Genomic DNA, 20186 nt, shown 5'->3' on the forward strand with positions numbered 1-20186 from the left:
AACAAACGCTAGGAACTTACACTATAGCCCAGGTGGGAGTGAGTTGGACACATGTGCAAAACACACGGGATCACTTAGCAAGAAAATATGGACAATTATTACTTTAAGAGCAAATGGGGCTCTTAAGTACCAAATGCAAATAAAGCAATAATCATCTGAGTCAGGTAGAGTTTATCAAGAAGGGCTTCCTGGAGATCCGAGGGGCCTGGATAGTTGGGGAGTAGGGTAGGAACACTAGTTCCAGAAAGCCCTACAAGGGAATAAATTGGTTCTTTTTTACTGTTAAGTAACTAACGGAGGCGAGGCTGAATAGTTTAAAGACGGACTAAGAGATAAAAGAGAATCTGGGCATCTTGGTCCCTGGGTGACCTGGGGCTAGGATTCTGGCCCTCTGGGGCTGGGGAGAAAAGGTGTTTGTGGTACCTGCAATGCGCTTCATCCAGGAGGCCTCATCTATGCCCAGGTTGTTGTTGATGATTTTCAGAATGTTTCCCAGGATGACACTGAGGTGCTCAGAGGTGACCTTGGTACACCAGGGCCCTGTGCTGGGGGGCAGGTGCTCAGGCCCCCGCTCCCACCAGTAGGACAGGTAGTTGCAGAGCATGGGCAAGGTCACCTCGATGACATGGGGCATCTCCGTGTACCGGGCCCCCGACTCGGCCAGGACGTGAATTTCCTTCATCAGGCCTTCCAGCTGGGGGATGTCAGGACACATCTCTTCCACCAGGTCTGGCATCCCCAGAACTGACCGAGAGGGTACAGGAAGAATAAAGGACAGTAATTCAAAAGCACAGATCGTGCAACCTCCTCTCTCCGCCTCCCCTTCCTCTGGTCATCACACATCAAGTTTCCACCCTGGAGCCTCATGAGTCAGCACTGGTCTGGAGGAGCTTCCATGCTCCGCTGTGTGTGTAAGGACTACAGCTTCCAGAGGCTGGGTTCTCCTCCTCTGGAAGTCACGTTCAGGTTCAAACACTTAAACATAAGGTTAGGGGGGCTAACAGACACAGAGTTGAGAGACATTTCATAAGGCTTCTCTGTGATGAGGCCCATCTCCTGGCCTCAGTGGGTGCTGCAGAAGAGGCAGTGAGGGAAAGAGAAAAGCAACTCACTGGTGTTAGCTGCAAACTCATGGTTCAATTACTGAATCATATCTGTACTGTTTAGAAAAGGAAAAAGAAAGCTGTCTATCGAATATTCCTTCAGCTGGACCACTGTCCATTTGGTTGAGATTTTGGGACAAAAACATTGCACTTGAATTGGTTTCTATATTTACAGCGGGAGCTGCTGATGACCTGAGGTGACCCGTGCCAAGACTTCCTGCCCGTCATGCAAGTCTTTTTGTGTCTGAAGGTTATCTGCAGGAATAGTGAGTTAGCTCTATTTTTCCCTCATACTGAAGATGACTGAGATCACATCACTGAAGAAGGACAGACAGGACGAAGTGGCAACAAGGGTTCAACATTAAACCAGCGACTGTTGTCAGATACAAGAATGCAAACAGTAGCAACCTGGGGATACCTGTCCTGTTCTCCTGAAGTTAAAAGTCCAGGACAGGACAGGAAGGGAGCCCAGAAGCATCTAGAGGTATCTGACAGGTGAGAAGATGTCAAGGGGTCTGAGTTAGGGACACGGGAAGGTCTGAGAAGCATGAGCTCGAAGCGATGCCTGTGTGTCTATTTCTCATACAGCTCCTCCGCCCTCCTCCAGGTCAGCCTGGGCTCCTGACGCAGATCATATGCAGCCTCTACCCACAGGATAAACTTCTCACGGGGGCCAAAGCAGCTCACAGCACAGAGGTTGGGCAGTCTGAGGAGCCACAGGGAAATGTGCAGTGTTCTCCTGCAACATCAGTTCCACTACATGCTTTGAGGAAATCATTCTTGATATTAGAAGTAAAATGCAAAGTTCTCATGAGTTTCAAAGGACAAAGCAGAAGATTAAAAAAAAAAAGTTTCATGTTCAGTGGATTGGGTTTGGACTGCAGGCCTTGCCTTTGGGGTTACTGCTGGCTTGAGGTCTCTCTTCTCTAGATTTTAGGGCCATAGGAATTGAAGGGTTAATGAATAAGAGAGGCCAGAGCAGATTCTGTGGCCTTTAGGAATGCTGGCCAGTTGAGAAGACCTGTTTTGGTTTCTCCCATGGTCACGCTGCCTGGAGCAGAGATACAGAATAATTCCAGCTATCCTGGAGACAACGAATCTGCAGCTGAGACAAGCGTCCTACTGGACGGCACATGCGGTTGCAAAGCAATGAACATGGAGGAGCCCCCTGCTGTAGGACAGGCCCCCTGGGGCCTAACGCCCTGTCCCCACTGATGATTTCCCATGCTTTCCCTATGGCCTTTTGGCCAGTAGAAAGCTGAAAGATCTCTCTTCCTTAGAAGTCATGAGTAGACCCCTGTACTCTGAAATCCAGACAGTTCAAAAGGACCAGGAGCATGAAAACCAACATATGCCTAACTTCAGTGGTTTATAGCAGAAGGAAGGGAACATACAGGTCAGACACTGCCAGTGCTGGTCATTTGCAGAGAACGAGTCTAGGCTGTACCTTGCAGCAGAGCAATTAGGGGCAACATTAACCTGGGGGTCTGGAGAGACCCTCACAATAATTTTACACATACAATGTCAGAATAAAAAGGTAAAGACAGAAGTCAAGCATTCTATCTTGAAGCTCTACATGCAGAACAATGTTAAAAGCCACAGACAAAACCAAAGCTCACAACTGTTTGCTGTAAATTTATAAATGAGAAGGCTCAGATGTGTGTGTTTAAATGTCACAGAGACAATACAGCATTGTGGGCACCTTTTCATTTCCTACTTAAGGAAAACAGAGTTGCGAGAGGGCGCTGCACTGGGCTAATTACAATGATCTTTAAAAGTTACTTGTATGTCATTGGTCCTTGAGTAGAAGAAACATTTGTCATTCAAATGGTGTTTTATGCTTCAAATGCCACATAATAAACCCACAGAATGAATGCTGCTGAGTTATCTACCTGAAAAACAGCCTCAGCTGGGTCCCCTTAAGAATCAGACACGAGAGACTGTTAGGGGGAATCATTTGCACACACTGTCCTTTCATCCTCTAGATCAGTGGATCTCAAAGCAGGGTCCTGCCACCTGGCAGTGGAATCACCTGGGAACTTGTTGGGCTACTGAATTCTGACCTAGTGAATGAGAAGCTCAAAGGGTAGTGCTCAGCAATCTTTGCGTTAACAAGTCTCCATGATTCTGATGGATGCTAAAGTTTGAGAGCCACAGAGTTAGATTCCCCAGCTGTATTTTCTTCACCAGGCAGCTCCTCCCTCAGGAAGATGGCAGCGGAGAGCGCCACCTCCTGGCAATATGGGCAGGGAGCTTGCAAGGTGACTGGCCCTCCTGACTCTCTGGCTCATTATTCCAAAAGGGCATGAAGTCGACCGGCTAGTGACCAGAATGTTGTGGTCACCCTAGTATTCTGATTAACAGATCAGCACCACACATAGCCAAAGGTTTATCTAGTTTTGAGTAACTGGCAGGTAATAACTTTTAAACCTTTTCCAGGCATACCTTAATAATTTTTGGATGAGTCAGAAAATGCTGAGATACTAATGTGAGTGACTGCTGGCGAATCACCAACTGTCGATTAACAGAGACGTCCAACCACCTGAACGGCTGAAAAATCAGTTCATGTTGTATTCCTAAACCAAAGGCTCACATCATCTGTCACCCTATATACATCTGTCCCCTCTCCTTGATCTCTTTGTATAATGAATTAGGTCCACCTTCTTAGAGTCCTTTAAACCATCAGTCATTCTCTGGCTCCAGGTAAACCTAGTTATCCCAGATATATATTCATGTACACTCTGCTGCTCAAGAGCATACACATGTCCAGCATTCACTCTCTGATGATTAACTGAATGATGAAAAACATGGGCTCAGGGGACTTGGGCACTGAGTCTCATTGTGTCATCTCTAATCACAACCTTGTCTCTTCTTTGTGGAGTATGCAGTGATTGATAATTTTTTATGGATGACTATGCCTTATTAAATCCATGTGAAGATATTTCAAAGAGAAGGAGAACCAAGACACAGAGTCACGCCCTCCCTCCCAAGGCCAATCCAGGGTTCCCTCCACATTTGTCAAGTTCTCATTTTGCTGGCCTCTACCTCTCTTCCATGAGCTCAGGAACAGAGGAGGTGCAACTGTACACACACTGGTGATATGGAAACAGAGATTCATGACTTCTTGAATCACATCTGGAGCAGAATAAATGTATAAATATCCATTACTGTCATGACTGGGGCCATGTTCCTTTGGAGTTGTGGGGGAACACTTTGGCTGGCGTTTGCCTACAGATTGATAGCCTTTTCTCAGCATTACTGAAGCTGCTCAGATGCTCACCCCCCAACCGTAGCTGCAGGATGTGTCTCCTTTGGAATCATGAGAGGGCAGAGAAAAGGATGGAAATGCGTTTCTGCTAGTCTGAGAAAGGAGAGAAAGGGAGAGATGAGGTGGCAGGGTTGGGAATTAGAGATTTCATGTGGGACCTTGGGAAGTTGAGGCATCTTGGCAGTGTTTCTCTCTCGACTAGCTCTGAGGACCCTGGTCTCCACTGTATTCTAGGCTCAGGAAAAGGATTTTATTAAGTAGCTTTGTGCAAGTTGTCCTGGTCATTATTTCTGGGGGGGTGATGTACTTTTTTCATCAGAAGTAATGAGAAGCAAGTGGAAGTAAAGCCACCACGGTCAGCACCCTGTGTTCTAGGTGGAAAGAGGAGTGGTGGTGAAGGGAAGTGCGCGTGAGCCTCCCACCCTCCTGGAATTCTCTCCTTGGGATCTCATGGCAGTTTGAAAAGGAGGCCTGAACTGAATGGAACTGCCACTTAGTCATCTCCTGGTGCTGGACAGCAGTATTTTAAGAAAATGGTTCTGAACAGGATATGTCCTGGTTTGAAATGGCTATGTTTTTTTCTTAGAGAGAGTATTGATTAGGCCCTCAGTGTGATAATTTTACTTCATGTTACATCAAATAATAGTAGTTCTTTCTAGTTGGAGTCCAAGCTTCATTCAAGGTTGCTGCTCGAAGCTCCACGTCCCTCAGCAGAATCACAATTCATCTGTACAAGAGGAATCTCCCTACACCCCCAGAGGCAGTTTTATAACCTGCCTTGGATTCCAGTTCTAGGATATTGTGGAATAGGGGGTGGAAAACTTTTTCTGTAAAGGGCTGGATAGTAAATATTTAGACACTCCTGCCACTAGCAACTCTGTCACTATAGCTGAAGGGCAGCAGAATGTGCTAACCCAAAATATGCCTCTTTGGCATAAGGACTATTTGGGCTTATTATTTTTAAGAAGCTCTAGACACAGAAGCAGCTGTCAAAACAGAGTAGAAGTTACCCTTTTATAAGGGCAATATACATTTACAGAGGAAATTTACATTAGACATGGGGCCTATACCAGGAAGAGAGCTATTCCCAGAGACAGACTTTTCATCTCAGAGATTTATCTGTGTGGCAGGGCAAACTGTTGCCAAACATTTCCCCTCTTCTTCCCACAAACTGCCTTCTCTGCTTTGAAGCCCCAGACCCTGCCCCATGCCTGAGCTCTGGATGGTATCTAAGCCTCAATCGCTGGCTGCCTTTTGAGTCTACTATCTTTGTGAGATGCCCAATATATACAAGTATGCATGTAATTAAAATTTTTTTCTCCTGTTAACCTGTCTCTTTCACAAGGGGGAGAAAGTTTCAGCCGAGAACAATGAGGAGTAGAGGGAAAATTATTTTTCCTCCCCTACATAGTAATAAAGCAGCCACAGACACCACATATATGAGTGGGCATGACTGTGGTTCAACAGTGAGTTACCTACAAGAATAGGCAGCTCGCTGGAATAAGCCCACAGCCATAGTGTGCCTGCCGCTACCTGAAGCTCCCATATCAACAGTGCTGTTAAATTCTCCTTCTTGCATGATTTTGATTCCTTTTGGTACTTTCCTCTGCTTTATTTTTCATGAAGATAGAGAGCATGTAGTCATTGTTTGGAAACACAGCCTCTCCCTGGACTTGGAAAGTGTAATTAGGGGAGGAATGGAGATGTACCCCCTCTGGTGGCACTCTGGAGAGAAACTATAAAAAAAGAAGTCACATACCTAGGGGCAGAAGGGAAACTGAGACCCCGAGCAGACTAGCAAACCTGAGATTTTAGGATGGAAAATGTTTAGAAATCAACTACACACGGTCTGCTCCTTTCACAGATGAGGAATCCAAAGTCTAGTGATAACAAAGTACTTGCCCATGTCCGCTTTTCTAGCAAGGTGGAGACACGCCACATGGCTCTGACCTCCCAGCCCGAGGACCACATAAAACAAACGTGCTGTAGGGCCACTGTCGCCCGCCTGCATGGCCTTCCTCCCTGGCTGCTCTCCTCTCAGCACATGGGTTGATGACTTCCGTGGGAAGATACTTACTGGACCTCTCCCGGAGAGTTTTGGTGTTGAAGACGGAGAGGGGATTGTAGCGGTTAAGGGTGGGCTCCAGGAATGCCACTGGTATGGCAGCTGCCAGTGAGGCCAGACATTCTCCAAGGGCAGGACGCTGCCTGGAAACAAAGAAGTCCATTTAGAAGTGGTGCCATCCCTATGCTGGCCACATGCATTGGCGGGCCGGCCCTTTCCCAGAATGTCTTCGGCTACTTCCCTGCAGATCACCAGGTTGGACATCACTGGGCCCTTGCCTTCAGCAAAGATGCCTGCACTTCTCCTCCTCCCATCTTTCTCTGGATACCGACCAGTGGTTTGCAATGGTCTCATTCCCTGGAACCTAGTTCTTAACTGGCTAAGGTGATACAATATACTATGTAGCTTTGTTCTTCTCTCCCAGTATGTCTGAGGGTATGTTTCTCAGGTGTCCAAATTGGGTATGATCCTCTTTTCTCAAAATGTTTTGAAATCTTCTGTGTAATTTCTTTGTGCCTATTTCCTGCTATCGATGGAGCCTGTGTCCCGCAGTGGAAACAGTAGATAATGGGCCAAAAGCACCATAAGACTAGAAGGAAAGGCCTGCCACACAGTAGAAACAAGAGGCCCAAACGCACAGGGCCTTAGAGGAAAGGAGTCTGACGTCTGTTGCCTCTTTCCCTCCCTTTCACAAATATTTGATTGGCCACCATGTACTGAGCTCCGGGTTTTAAGTCTTCCTGTGCAAAAAGAAATCAAACAAAAACAAAATGCTGAGAGTCCTGGGTCAGATCTCTAGTTCTCCAACTGGAAGGACTTGGACTAGCAGGATAACCACGCCCACAAGCCTCTGTGATGGGAATGAGCCTCTGGTGGGAAAGCAGAGCAAGTATTGAAATAGTGCCTCCCCTGCCTGGACCTGCCCATAGCCTTGGAGTGTATTGTCTAGCCCAGCAGATCCTTTGTGTTGCTGGGACAACACAGTGACAGTGCTGGCTTGAAGGGCCGTGTATGAGGTCTGACATCTGTTGCTTTCTGAAGAACGAGAGACCAGAGACACTTGTTTTCCACTCATGAATATCTCTCTCTGCCACTTACTGATATTCAGTCACAGACAGACCACACACCTGTCCTGTGAGTTACACATGTGGTGTTAGTTCCCAAATAAGGGAGAAATCTTCAAATAAACTAATAATGTGAGTCGTTTGTTAGACCATGACACAAAGATAGCTAGTGGAAAATGCCGACGATTGGTCTATGATGAAGAACTGGATGGGGCTTACAGTGCTCTGACCCTCTTGTTTGCCTTCCTCTGTGATCAGCTCAGACTGAGCGCTGGTGCTGTGTATAAGAAGCCCACCAGCTGAATCCCCGGGAGCTGAGGGCGTCAGGCTGCGTCTTCGGGGATGTCATAGAGCCATCATGGAGAAAACCGCCAGCTAGAGAGGGCACACGAGGCTGGGAGCAAATGCTTACCCCACCACTGCAACTGTGCGGACACAGAAAGGCACTCAGCCCTCAGGGTTCTCTACAGCTCCCCACCCAAACCGGGATCCAAGACTGTGTAAACTGGCCTTCACTGTGACAACAGGCAACAATTCCAACAGCACCAAGAAGCCAGAATGTCAAAAGTGTGGGGTCTCTGGAAGTGGATGACAAGCATTTACTATTGGCTGGATGTGGCTAGGTGTGCATTCTCTATTAAGTAAGCCAGACTATCTTAATGTGACTTAGCCTCTGTTTTCCAGGTGGTCAAAGTCTTTCCTCACTAGAACGATGAAGCAATGTGGTAAAATAACATATCTTCATGGTCTAATTATAAAAATTAGGACCAGCCTGCAACTTCATTTTAGCAGAGAAAGATAGTCACTTGAGTTGGATTAAAAAATGTGACCTTAATAGGTCCTGGAAAAATGACAAGACTATCTAGGGTAGAATCAGATTGGCAGGGGACTAGCCTGAGGGCACACACAACTGTTCATCTTGAGGTGCAAGCGGAATCTGCCAGACTGGAGAGAGGAAGTGGGGAGAGTGGGTGACTGACTGGTAGAAAGCTGTGTACTCCTTGGAACCCTCACTCAATCTTTAGACAAGTTACCAAACTTATGAAAAAAGTGATCTTTTAATTATTTCAAAGGACAATTAATATATGTGGTTTTAATCTTTATCTTCTATCTTCTTCTTTGGTTTGGCTTTTAGGGGACTGGCAGACAGCTTATTTAGCTAAGAAGTATTTGAGCAGATAACTTCAAAATCAGCCTCCAGCATGAAAAAACGTCTCCTGTCAGGCCATCACTTCTTAGCTATGGCACAGCCTTGCCCTTTACTAAAGGCTTGACTGTTAAATTGACCCCCAGGCAGAACAGCAGCCCTGGCACAAAACAAGTCCTCCTGGGTCCCATGGACTCCTGCTGCCCGGCCTCCCTTTGAAGGCTGCATCCCTAGTGGGAGGTGAGGGAGCGAGGCCAAGCTACTCTTTGGGAAGCTTCCGCAACACTGCTTTGCTTCTGACCAGGCCCTGACCAGTCCCGCTTCCCCAGTTTGCATTCCCTGTCCCCACTTCTTCCCCGATTATTTTCCTTCTCTGCTAAGTTCAAGGTCATGGAAAGATTTAAGAAGAGGGGCATCATTTTAACTTCAGAATTGAATGACCAATACCCTCAGTGACACTGAAGAGAGTGAGGGTCTGTTACGTCAAGTATGAGGGGCCACATGCTGTGGCTGCTTTTTCCCAGTCAACAAGTGTCTCTGTTTTTACCAACCATAGTGGCCATGGAGAAGGCATACTGTGTTTCCTCTCCTCAGTCTTGCCTTTTGAGGAGGAGGAAAGAAGGAGATAAATCGTGAAGGGGAAGAAATGCCACAGGGAGAGCACTGCTGTAAGGAAATTTGGGTGGAAATCAGGAATGACAAGGGGTAAAGTCATATCTGAGGGCAAATCTGAGTTGGTTCAGTAATGAGCCTAGTAAACAGCTGGTCCTGATTGCCTCGGTGATAAATGGACCCATGTTTCCTCTCTTTTCTCTTTCTCTCACTAAAATTAAAGTCATGATCTTGTAAATGTGGATTTCTAGAAAGTTAGTCTGATATAAAGGTGATCCTGGAGGCAAAAGACAATTTTCCAGTGTTGTGCTGACTTGGGGACACATGGGTCCTTCTCCTCTTTGATATTAATTACTGACAAACCTGAGTCTTGACAAGCTCACAACAGGGCATTTTCTAGTCCAAGCAAACAACGATGCTAATTAGCAGCTGGGCCAAGAGGGATAAACAGTTCTCCTGGCCTACTTGTTAAAAGTTCTCTAAAAGTAAGTCCCAGAAGTTTGCCAATTAATGTTCCAGCTATGAAATGCCAGAGTGAAAGACCTTGGCCTCCAGGCCCGAGAGGGACGGAGCGAGGCCAAGGCTCCCTGTCCTGACACTTGTCCCGTCATCACTCCCCCATAGGGCAGTGTGGGCGTGGGCCAGCAGAGCCAGGGCTACTGAAGCATCTCCATAGCAATGGAAGGACCTACTTGAAGAGTTCATGGATATGGAAGGGCTCTCTTTTTTTCTCCTTCAGTTTATATAATAGTACTTGGCCTATGGTGACAGATAAGAGAATTCACTTTGTATTTCAGTTTTCATTACTTTCTAACATGACAAATTGTAGGTTTTCCTTATCCACCTTGATTTATTTCCATCAGTCAGGATCTTCTCAAAGTTTATTGTCAGTGACACAGGCAGAGACCAAGTCATCAAAGTAATAATAATTATGCCTTACACGCATCTGGTGCTTTGTAAGTTTGATAGTTCCTTCACATATACTGCAGCAGATGCTAAAGAGGGGAAACAGGCAGAAAGTGGGGGCAGCGCACTGTTTTAGACAGCAAGGCTAATAATCTCAGAGGTTTAGGGAAAGCAGGCAGTGTTTGATCAGAAACAATTCATCAAATGGCGCAAGGCAAGAAGGAAGAAATAAATCAAAAGTGTGAAACAAAAAAGTTTTCATTTGAAATAAAATGGAGATTCAATGGTTAATGTAATCGATTTCCAAGCTTTATTTTTTGACCAACCCAGTCAACTGCTCTACCATTCACCCAGGACCTCCAGAGTTAAATGCCTAACAGTCTTTACCATTTGCTGAAATTTTGTATCTGAAAACTCCCCTTGTCAGGGACCTTCTCAACATTATCTCAGTTAGAAAACATTTAAAAGGAAAGTCTCTACTCTGTTTCAGTGACTTTTTCCTCCTCATAGTCAACCCTATCCCTGAGGTGTCTGGAATCATTTCTCTATACAATGCACATTCAAGCTGTTGCTGGAAACCAAATATTTAGTGGTTTCCTTGTGACCCTACAGACATTAATTAGCCAAAAAACTTCAGTAAAAGGTATTAGAGAAATGGTGAGTATTACTGCACTTTCTTCCTCTAAACCCACAAGAAGTGGGGGAAATAACTGGGAAGAAATTTGGATCTATGCTGAAATGAAGAAAATGTGGGATAACATCAAGCCATGAAGTATGGGCTAAATCAAGTGATGATGCTGAAACCAAAACATACTGTCCAACCACAGAGCAGAGGACAGAAATTTGGAAGTAAATATGAGGATTTTGAGGAGCCCCGATTCTGACCTTTTGACTGAAGCAATGAGGATTAAGGGTATGAGAAGGCCTGTTGGATAACATGAATGTGTAGGAGGCAAAGTTCCATTTTGCAGAGTGGCAGACAGGACCAGAGCAGGGAAGTGTATGTGCCATCCTCTATTCCTATGACCTGGACACGCAGTCTGGAGAAGTCCTTGGAAGGGAGGGGGAGTGCAACACAAGTAACCTGTTTTGCAGCTTGCTGACCCAAGTCTTCTAAAATAGAGAATAAACATACCTTAAGCACTAAGCAAAAGTCCTGTGTCTGCAGGATGCACCAGGAATCGCACCGACCCTTCACCTGAGTTAGCTGCTTGGTTTTATTGGGGAAGGACACCAAACGCTAAGGGTGGATGCCTTTTAGGGCTAACAGCACCGCTGATATAGTAAGAAAGAGTTAGTCCTGAGCCAGCTTCTCAGATTTGAAGCTGCTGATGTTTCTTCCCCATATACTCTCCTCCATTTCAACACTCCCAGAGGCACGTGCATACACACACACTCACACGTATACATGTACACCCTTTTCCATTCTTGAGAACTGGCAGTGTACCTAATGACCAAGAAACAGATGAGAAACACAGTTCAGAGGAAGAATTATGCAGAAAAATAGAGAAAATTTCTTCTCTATACACTCACAGAAAATAAAAACAAAAAGAGTATCACAGAAAAAGTATGAGAAACATCACAGAAACACAAACCAGGAAAGAACTAGTTATTTGGGAGGAAATGAGGGATGGGGAAGATTAAGGAAAAGCCAATAAATACACACAATTTCTCTCTCTGAACAACAGATATGAAAAAACTCCAACAACTGCATAATAAAACAAAACATGTAAGTAAAGGACAACTCAGTTCTGAAGACTGAGGGATCATATTAAGTTCTGAGAGGAAGTAGAGGGAACTTGATAGAGAATAAACAAACCCTGGAACATAGTGTAGTGAAATTAATGAGCTTCAAGACTAAAAAAAGAATCCAATGAACAGTCAGCTTCTCCTCCCACTGCAAAGTCATGTATATGTAGAATAAATCACTTGATCCAGGAAATACATATTGTTGGAACACAAAGACGCAAAGTCTATATGCTACTGAGGGAGGAAAACTGTGACCCAAGGGTTGATACTGCAGAAATCCTTCACATATAAAAGCAAGGCATGACATTCCAAAATATGCAAGGGCTCAAGGGTATCTTAAGGGCTATTACAGAAACAGCTACTTAATGATGAATCTAGCTAATCATGACATGAATCAAAATAAAAATTTAGGAATGGAAAAGTCATGGTTCAAAAAGATTGGCTATGCACTGAGTTATTTAAATACAAACTAGGTAAATGACTCAGGAAATACTGGTTCTAGAATAGAATGTAAACATTATAGGGAATTTTACAGCAGAAAAAGAAAGGGAGAAAGGAGAGGAAGTAGCTAGGAATATTAGTGAACTAAAGTTGCTTATCTTTTTAAAGAAGAGAGTTAATGATTATTTTAACTAAATAATAAATATAAAAATGAGTTGTATGATAAACACGTTCAATTTTTAGCTTCACTCAATAAGACAAAGTTGCAAAGCAATATGGATATTATGATCCCATATGTGTAAACACGTACTCACGTAGAAACATCCGTAATGGTACACACCAAACTATTACCGGTGGTTTCCTTCGCAAACTGGAGCCAGGTGTGCATATGTGTGTGTGTGTGTGTGTGTGTGTGTGTGTGTGTTCTGGGGTGAGGAAAACAGTAGACTTAACTTTACATATTTCTCCATCATTTGATTTTTTTGGAACAAGTATGTTTTACTTTCACAATATTAAAAGAAAATAGACACATAAAAGTCATGAATTGTGGTAGCATCCCAACTATAGGATTTTAAATCCTTACTTCCTCAGCTGCTTCAGTAACTAACAGAGAGGCATTAGGGGCAGCCTTGACCTATGGGGGCTTCTTCAAGGTTTGATTTCTGCCAATATGGAGTATAAGACACAGGCTCTGGTATTCACAGTGCTGCAGAGAGCAGACAGACAATACAACTGGAATGAATAAGATATAAAAAGCCACGAAGAGCAGTCTTTTTCTGGTCTGACATTTCAGCATTGACCTTTCTTTTTTTCTTTTAGAGGATAACACGAACACATATGGCTGTATGTATTTATACACCTATAACTGACTGACTAGGAGAGGCATTGATAAAATATTCAAAAATGGTCAGTGAAATGAAATATCATAAAGACAACTTCCCTAAGAAAAATTCAGTATGAAATGGAAAAAAATGTATTAATTCTCTTGTGATTTGTTATAAAACATGGTTAGAACATTTGTCTGCTCAGTTCCTATTCCTAAATGACAAAACCATTTATCCATATTTTATGTAGAGCAATAAGGAAAGCTATGTAACCAGAGAGGATTAAAATTGTAATCAGAATAAATCAGCTATTATTTATTTAACTAGTTTCTTGAATTATGGAAGCTATTTGGAAGCTATGATTATGAAGACAGTCATTTCTTCAATATTTTTGGTCACTAGCACATGATTTCAAGTCATTAGTTCATTGTTCTTCAAGTAGCTGACATCTTTTTTTTGTTTTATTGAGAAATTGTAATTAGAATTTTTATAAGTTTTCATGTTGGTTTCTTTGATAAAGGCATCATAAGCTGAGGAGTCACATGGAAAACAGATACCAAGGGGCTGGTTAGATAAAGAAATTTTAAGCACAAATTCCTTTCACTTTCCTTATTTGAAAAAAAAAATCTTCCAAGAATAAGACTAAGTCCAGAGTTTGGTTAATACTGTGTTTATCCTTCTGATCTTCCCCGTGGATTTAAAAAGAACAACACAATACATGGCATTTGGTGCTGAGAGGCAGGGGGTCACCAAAGGCCTCTACTGCTCCTGGCTGATTAGAGAGGCAAAGCTGGAATCAGACACCTCTGCAGATCAAGTGGTTCAGATTCAAGATCAGCATTACCGCTACCAAATGTGCACTTGTTTAAAACTATAGCTAATCTGACAGCCGAGAATGGTCAAGGTCCAGGGTTGTATCACACAAAAACCCATTAGACACTGAAGTAACTGCCTCATGTCTCTTGAGCTTCTCTGCAAGCTTTAACCACTCTGGAAGCTATTTGGAAGCTGTGATTATGAAGAAATAGACATTTCTTCAATATGTTTTGGTCACTAGCACATGATATAGTTTGGCTATATTGCTCCACCAGCCACATACATTTCATCAGCTGTCTCCACTGAAGTCATAAATTTCAACTGCCTCATTACATTCTTAATATTGCTGTAAACATTTCATAACCTTGGCTCAATATCACCATCCCATTTCAGTGAGCATTTTGATTTGCTGGAGTGAAAAGATGTTATTAAGTGCTTAAAGACTGTAGGTAACATTTTTCTGAGCCTGCATGTGTTAGCTTCTTTTGTTCACAAATTACCTTTCCACATAGATGTTCTTTCCTGTCCCAAGCGAGTAGAGGCTGCACAGTATGTGGTAGCATGAAATCTGTACGTCACCCACTGAAAAGAACAAAGAAAAGCTGTCATTTCCCTGCTCCCATCCCAGCTCTCCACCTCCTGCACAGAGAAAGGGTCCACCAACAGGAAGAATGTATCTGCATCACCCAAGAGACAAAGATACCCCTCCCTCTCCTCTCTCTCCCCGCCTCACAAATACAGCCCCTTTTTACCCAGATGCCCATTACTGAACTGGGAGAGAGCGCACTGACAGCACAATACCCCCGACTGAGCCAACCCAGTTCCTTTGCAGAGCTCACAATGTGAAACACTTTGCTTCTCAGGGAAAGGAATATGTGACCAATATGTCCTTCCATATGGGATTTTTTTTTTCTCCCAAAGAGGGTGACACTGTAGTCACATTTTATCCAGAGAAGTATTTTCTTCCTTTGAAAGGAAGAATGTGGGAAATCTAAAGTTTGAATGAGCCTTTTGTTCACTTCCTAGGAAGATATTTGGAATGTCCCTACCTTTTCAGGTAAATTCTTCACGTCTGCTGCCCCAAGCTCTCTCACAGAGGGCTCTCAAAAGGCAATTCAATCATATCATCATTTTGTCATGTTTCCCAAGGGAAGGGCATGCTCCATTAAGGAATTCACAGTTTAATCTACAGGCTTTGTGCCTCTATCAATGTCTGGAACTCATAATAAGGCTGGAACTAATTTAACACAATGAGAACTAATTAAATTTTTTATTTTTCAACAAGGAAGTGAGCTGTTTCCACGACATGAAATAATGAGTTTTGATATCCTCCGCTCTTTCCCCTTCTCCATGGAAATAATTCATTTTCAGTTGTTCAGGGAAAAGGAAGACACAGCCTTAGCTATCGATAACTGGTTAAATTAAATTATGCACCAACATTTAAAGTGTGTGAAACTAAAGCCTGGTGGCAGAATATCTGCACTAGGAGGCTGTACATGGTAATAAATGCAAGCTAAAATACAATCAACCAACTATAGTCTTCTGAAGTCTCAAATAATAAAATGTTAGCAGCTTTCCTGTGTTCCTCATATCCAGTGAATAAATTAGGGCTCTTAACAGAAAAATTGGTGTCTGAAAAACCCTTGGAACAAGCCTTTATCTCTTGCTGGATTACTCAGATAACCTTTTCAAATTAAGTGGGAACACAATGGCTGAGAGCTGAACTAGTGGGAGGAAAATTCTGGTTCTGAATAATAGTGGGAAAAGATGAAACAGCATATACTTAAATTTGGAGGTTTCTTTCTTCCAAGTGTCTATGACTTCATTTTTAAACCTAAGAAGAATAAAGTGTGGAATAAATCTCTCTCTATTCCACTTTCAACGTCAGCTTAAGTGAATGAGCCCCATATTTCCTATCTGTGGCCATGTGCATATAAATCCAGGACAAACAGTAGTATGACTCACAGAGTAAATCCACTCCAAATTGATGCTGAGCCACGTGCTCAAAGATGGACGTCAAGATGGGGAGCAGAGCCACTGTCGTATAGTTAATATTCTGAGAAACGCCTTTAATCTGGGTTCTGGAATGGGTAAACTTCCCAAGCTTCAGGTTTTCTGAAGTCTTCTCTAAGTCCTCTGCAGCATTTTCAAAGAACGCTCGTAACCCAGCCTTCACCAGCTCTGAGCCTGACTTCATGACAGTCCTGTAAACAAACAAGGTTCAAAACCAGAAGCATAATCTAAACCTCTGGCCAACTGCCATCTTGAAACTGGTGACTTGCAGTGCAACCTGGGCAGAAGTTTGACACTCCAGTCACCCAACGACACTGTGTCAGGAGAAATGGAGAGACAGGTTAGCATCCAGGTAGAAACCTGGATCATAAAACCCAAAGGGGGGTTAGCAACTGGATGGTATACCCAGTTTGAGGGAATTAGTGCTCAGAAAATGTAGAAGATGATTTAAAATGAGATCAGTACTGGCCATCCATTATCTGTGTAATGTTGCAGCTAGCAACATGCTTCTATAAAGACCTGATTGAAAGGAGGGAGAGGTTAGTGTTTCTTGTAGCTCACCATGAGATAAGCAACTTCTACAAGGACTAGCTAGACATATAAGCTCTCCTATGAAGCAGGACCTCTGAGAGAGAGATAGCAAAGAAATAAGTCAACTGAAGCTTAGATTTCTACTAGCTTGCCAGGAATGTCCTAACTTGGAGAAAGGGAGGGAAGGACACCCAGCCCCTTTTAAAATAGACAGTTTAGTTAGCCCACTGAAAAAACCACAGCAATGTGCCTGTGAGAATGGAGATTCTCTGTGGGTATCTAGACCTTCCCTCAAAACTATCTTAGTAACACTTAGAATTGGAACAAAGCCTACAAGTCATTTATTATTTTTCACAGTTCTAAACCTTATTCACAAGTGTGATGGGCTTGGTAAAAGGGCAGATGTTTTTTATCTACAGCATTTTCATGATAATCATCCAACTAACCAGAAAAATACAAACAAGGAAATAAAGTCAGTGAGGCTTGCTCCTGGCCTGAGCTGTCTTAACTTTCCGGTTGGTTTTGCCAGGAATGATTATCAAATGCACTGACCTGCCTTTTTAAAAAAATGGACCCTCTTCCGAGGCACTCTGAAGCTTCTGGGAGTAAAGTCCTCACCCCTTTTGCAAGGGATTCAGCGCCCTAGGATGCCACACCCTAGGATTCAGTACCCTGGTCTGATCCGCAAACTTTGTGCTATCCTACTATCTACCTGGTAAGCTCGTTTCTCTCAAAAACCCCTTCAGTTACACTTAACATTTTTTTGGTAACCATTCTTAGTTTGTAGTGGATTTTCATCTTCTGGCCACTGTTTTAGGTTGGTGCCCCTCCTCTGCATTGGGTTTTGGGGTGTGAGTCCTCCCAACTTTGACAAGGGCCCTGCTACGTAATGATTAAGTTAAAGGAAGTTCCCTGTCAATCTTTTTCATTACTTCTCTCTTGTAAAAGATCTCATCAAATCATTTGTGTTTCTATTTCTAGAATTTACACAATATTTTTTAAGACTTCCTTTCCCCTTTAGCCATCCTTCCTGCCAGATCCTCAGGCCTTGGGCTCAAACCTATCTCCCTGCATTTCCTTCCTTGGCCACTCGGAGTTCCGAGTGCTATGGCTCTCCACTCCCAGGATGCATCTGGCCTCACCACCATCAGGAAGCTCTTTGTTTTTTTGTGGAGAATTAGTTGCAAGGTGGCACTCTGTCACATTATACATTTCATCTTCTGAAAGATGAAGAACTCAGTGAGAGAAGCAAGAATTGATCAATGCTCAGCTTTTAGTGTTCAGTATGTGCCATGACAGTGGCCCTCCATCTTGTGAACTGAGAAACAGAGTGTAATGCCATGGTAAGATTCATCTTTCCCATCTCCCCTCTCTCCCCAGGCCCTGCAGAGCCATGACACGCCTTCTCTTCAGTACATTCAAGCAGAAGAGAGGGTCAGAGGGGGAGTCTTGAGAAACGACTGGAAAAAACTGGGCAAACTTACCTGGTGTCAAGTGTCTGAGCTAAGATGTGAAGACAGCTCACCATTGTAGTAGAATCGCTCCCTAGAATCAAAACATACCTCCTGTGACTCCCCAAACCATTCAGTCTGTCTTGTAACTGCACTCTTCTCTATAGGCACCAACCACAGCCCGGTGTGATTAACCACCAACGCACAAAGTGCCGGGCCTGTGTTCAGGGATGGTGCATTTATCTCTGGCCTGACATGCCTGCTTTATGATGGATGTTAGAGGCAGAGCTTCAAACATTCATTGGTGTGGAAAATCTGAACTGTAAAGGGGGACAGAGGTCATTTATCATACTTCAGACCAATTTTCTGTGGCAAATTTAGGTGACACCTTAGTCCTAAGGCTCACATTGTCTGTGGGAGCCACACATAAAGGCAAAATGAAGTTCAGGATAATTACTGGGAAGAGAGAAGCCCTTAGTGATGATTCTCTTCACTTACCGAAGAGGGAAATCCGATGCCGAACAAGAGCGGCGAGTTTGCAGAACAGGCTGAAACGAGAAAAAAATGTAAGCTGAAAAGACACAGAGATTCAAGGGCTAATTTGTATCTCCCCGGGATCCCCACATTATAAAATAGAGTGTAATGGCACTCTGGGAAGATCCCTGTGTTCCTCTCTAAGCCTCCTCTAGACCATACTAGTAACATGTGTAGATCCTGTTGTCCTGAAGGAGAGGGGACCTCCCCAGTAGCTCCAACCTTACAGAAAACAACCCCTCTGCAACAATGTATTTTGCAGTGATCTGGGTGTTGTGAATGAATGATCCCTTGCTACAGAGTACAGTGTGCTGAAAGGTTCATTTGTATGACATACAGGAACAAATGAGGATTCTGAACAGAATCATGCTCTTTTCATTGTTGCAATGGTTTGCAAATCATTTTGTAGTCTTCGCTGTGGATGTGAGCCTTTAGATGGGAGGTGGGTAAGAAGACAGGACTGGAAGACTGTTAATGGTTCAGGTATGGGGGATATTATGTTGAACAAAGACATTTTAAGACACTGCTTTCCTCTGTCGTCTCCCATTAGTCTATGGGTCTGACCAGGTTGTGGTCCTTGCTGTCCTTGGCAGCTAGGAAAGCCCATTGCTGTGCATTTGTGCTTTTTTGCCCCTACTCCATGCTTTCACCCATATTTTCTACCATGGAACCCCTTGGAGGTCCAGCTGTGTCTAATTGTTTTCCTTTCCACAGTATCTAACAGAAAGCCTTGCACAGTTAGAAAAGAGCTGTATAAGTGTTTCTGAACATGCTACTGATGGACCCTATCTAGAGACCCTGGGCCATCAATTGAACCTGGTTGTTGTTGTTCTTGGGAGGAGCTTCCTCAGAACTCTGATGTTATCAGACACTGGCACACCTATGAGATGTGGACCATGGGCTTGGACAAAATAGGGGGAGGGCCTCTGGAAAAAGCAAGGCAAGATATTCACAGTCAAAGCAATGTAACAATGTAAAGTCCCTATTGAAACTCTGTGTTCAGCATTATGCAAAGTCAAGGTCACACTACTTCTCTAGGGTAAAGAAACTAAACTAGGAATATAGACATCTTCAGTGAGATCAGTTAAAGGTCAAATGGCCAGGAGCAACTTGGCCTGGAATGTTTGAGTGTTCTGCAAGGGTGTCTCAGCATAAGCTGTGACTTCCCTGTAAACAGCCCTAGCAAACAGATAATAACCCAGCCCACCTTGAGGGTGGGGCAGGTGGCACAAGTCAACACCCTAAGCCCTCAGTTCCCAAAAATCTTCTACTGCCTATAAATCTGCTAGACAACAAACCACTCTGGGCTCCCTTGTCCCCTCCTGGTGTGAGCCAGGAGCTCTTTCCTCTCACTTTATTTCTGAATAAAAGTCTCCCTGGCTCTCCTACCTTGACTGTTTACTAAGTTCATTCTTCAACTCTGCAAACAAGAACCCCCGGCATCACCTAGACAACCCTTTTGTAATCCCTTCAGGAATCAGTCCTTCCTAGTTGTGGGCAAAACTGCAGTATTTCCAGAATCTCTCCCCTGGCTTTAGTGCATCTGAATATCAATAGGTGTTTCCAAGGGGTGGAGAGCAATAGTCCAACTCCTTATCAATAAGTATTTCAAGGGGTGGAGAAAAGTGGTCCATCTACATCTCAATAGGTAATTACAAGGGC

The 20186-nt window shown here is 43.7% G+C and overlaps 1 protein-coding gene across 11 annotated transcripts in view; it reads right to left on the bottom strand.

Annotated features, from left to right (window-relative positions):
- Positions 1–20186, bottom strand: part of RYR3 (ryanodine receptor 3) — a 515713-nt gene that overhangs the window by 68431 nt on the left and 427096 nt on the right. For all 11 annotated transcript variants that reach the window (XR_008992553.1, XR_008992552.1, XM_057488647.1 and 8 more), the window contains exons 61-66: positions 18489–18538; positions 18024–18084; positions 15961–16199; positions 14496–14577; positions 6449–6579; positions 424–744 (exon numbers count right to left, since the gene is read on the bottom strand). Coding sequence is in view for 9 of the 11 variants with exons in the window: in XM_057488647.1 (XP_057344630.1) it covers positions 424–744; positions 6449–6579; positions 14496–14577; positions 15961–16199; positions 18024–18084; positions 18489–18538 (884 nt within the window). In the remaining 2 variants the exon portion in view is untranslated. The remainder of the gene's footprint in view (positions 1–423; positions 745–6448; positions 6580–14495; positions 14578–15960; positions 16200–18023; positions 18085–18488; positions 18539–20186) is intronic.

This window comes from Manis pentadactyla, chromosome 11 (assembly GCF_030020395.1).
Source record: "Manis pentadactyla isolate mManPen7 chromosome 11, mManPen7.hap1, whole genome shotgun sequence".
Lineage (NCBI taxonomy): Eukaryota > Metazoa > Chordata > Mammalia > Pholidota > Manidae > Manis > Manis pentadactyla.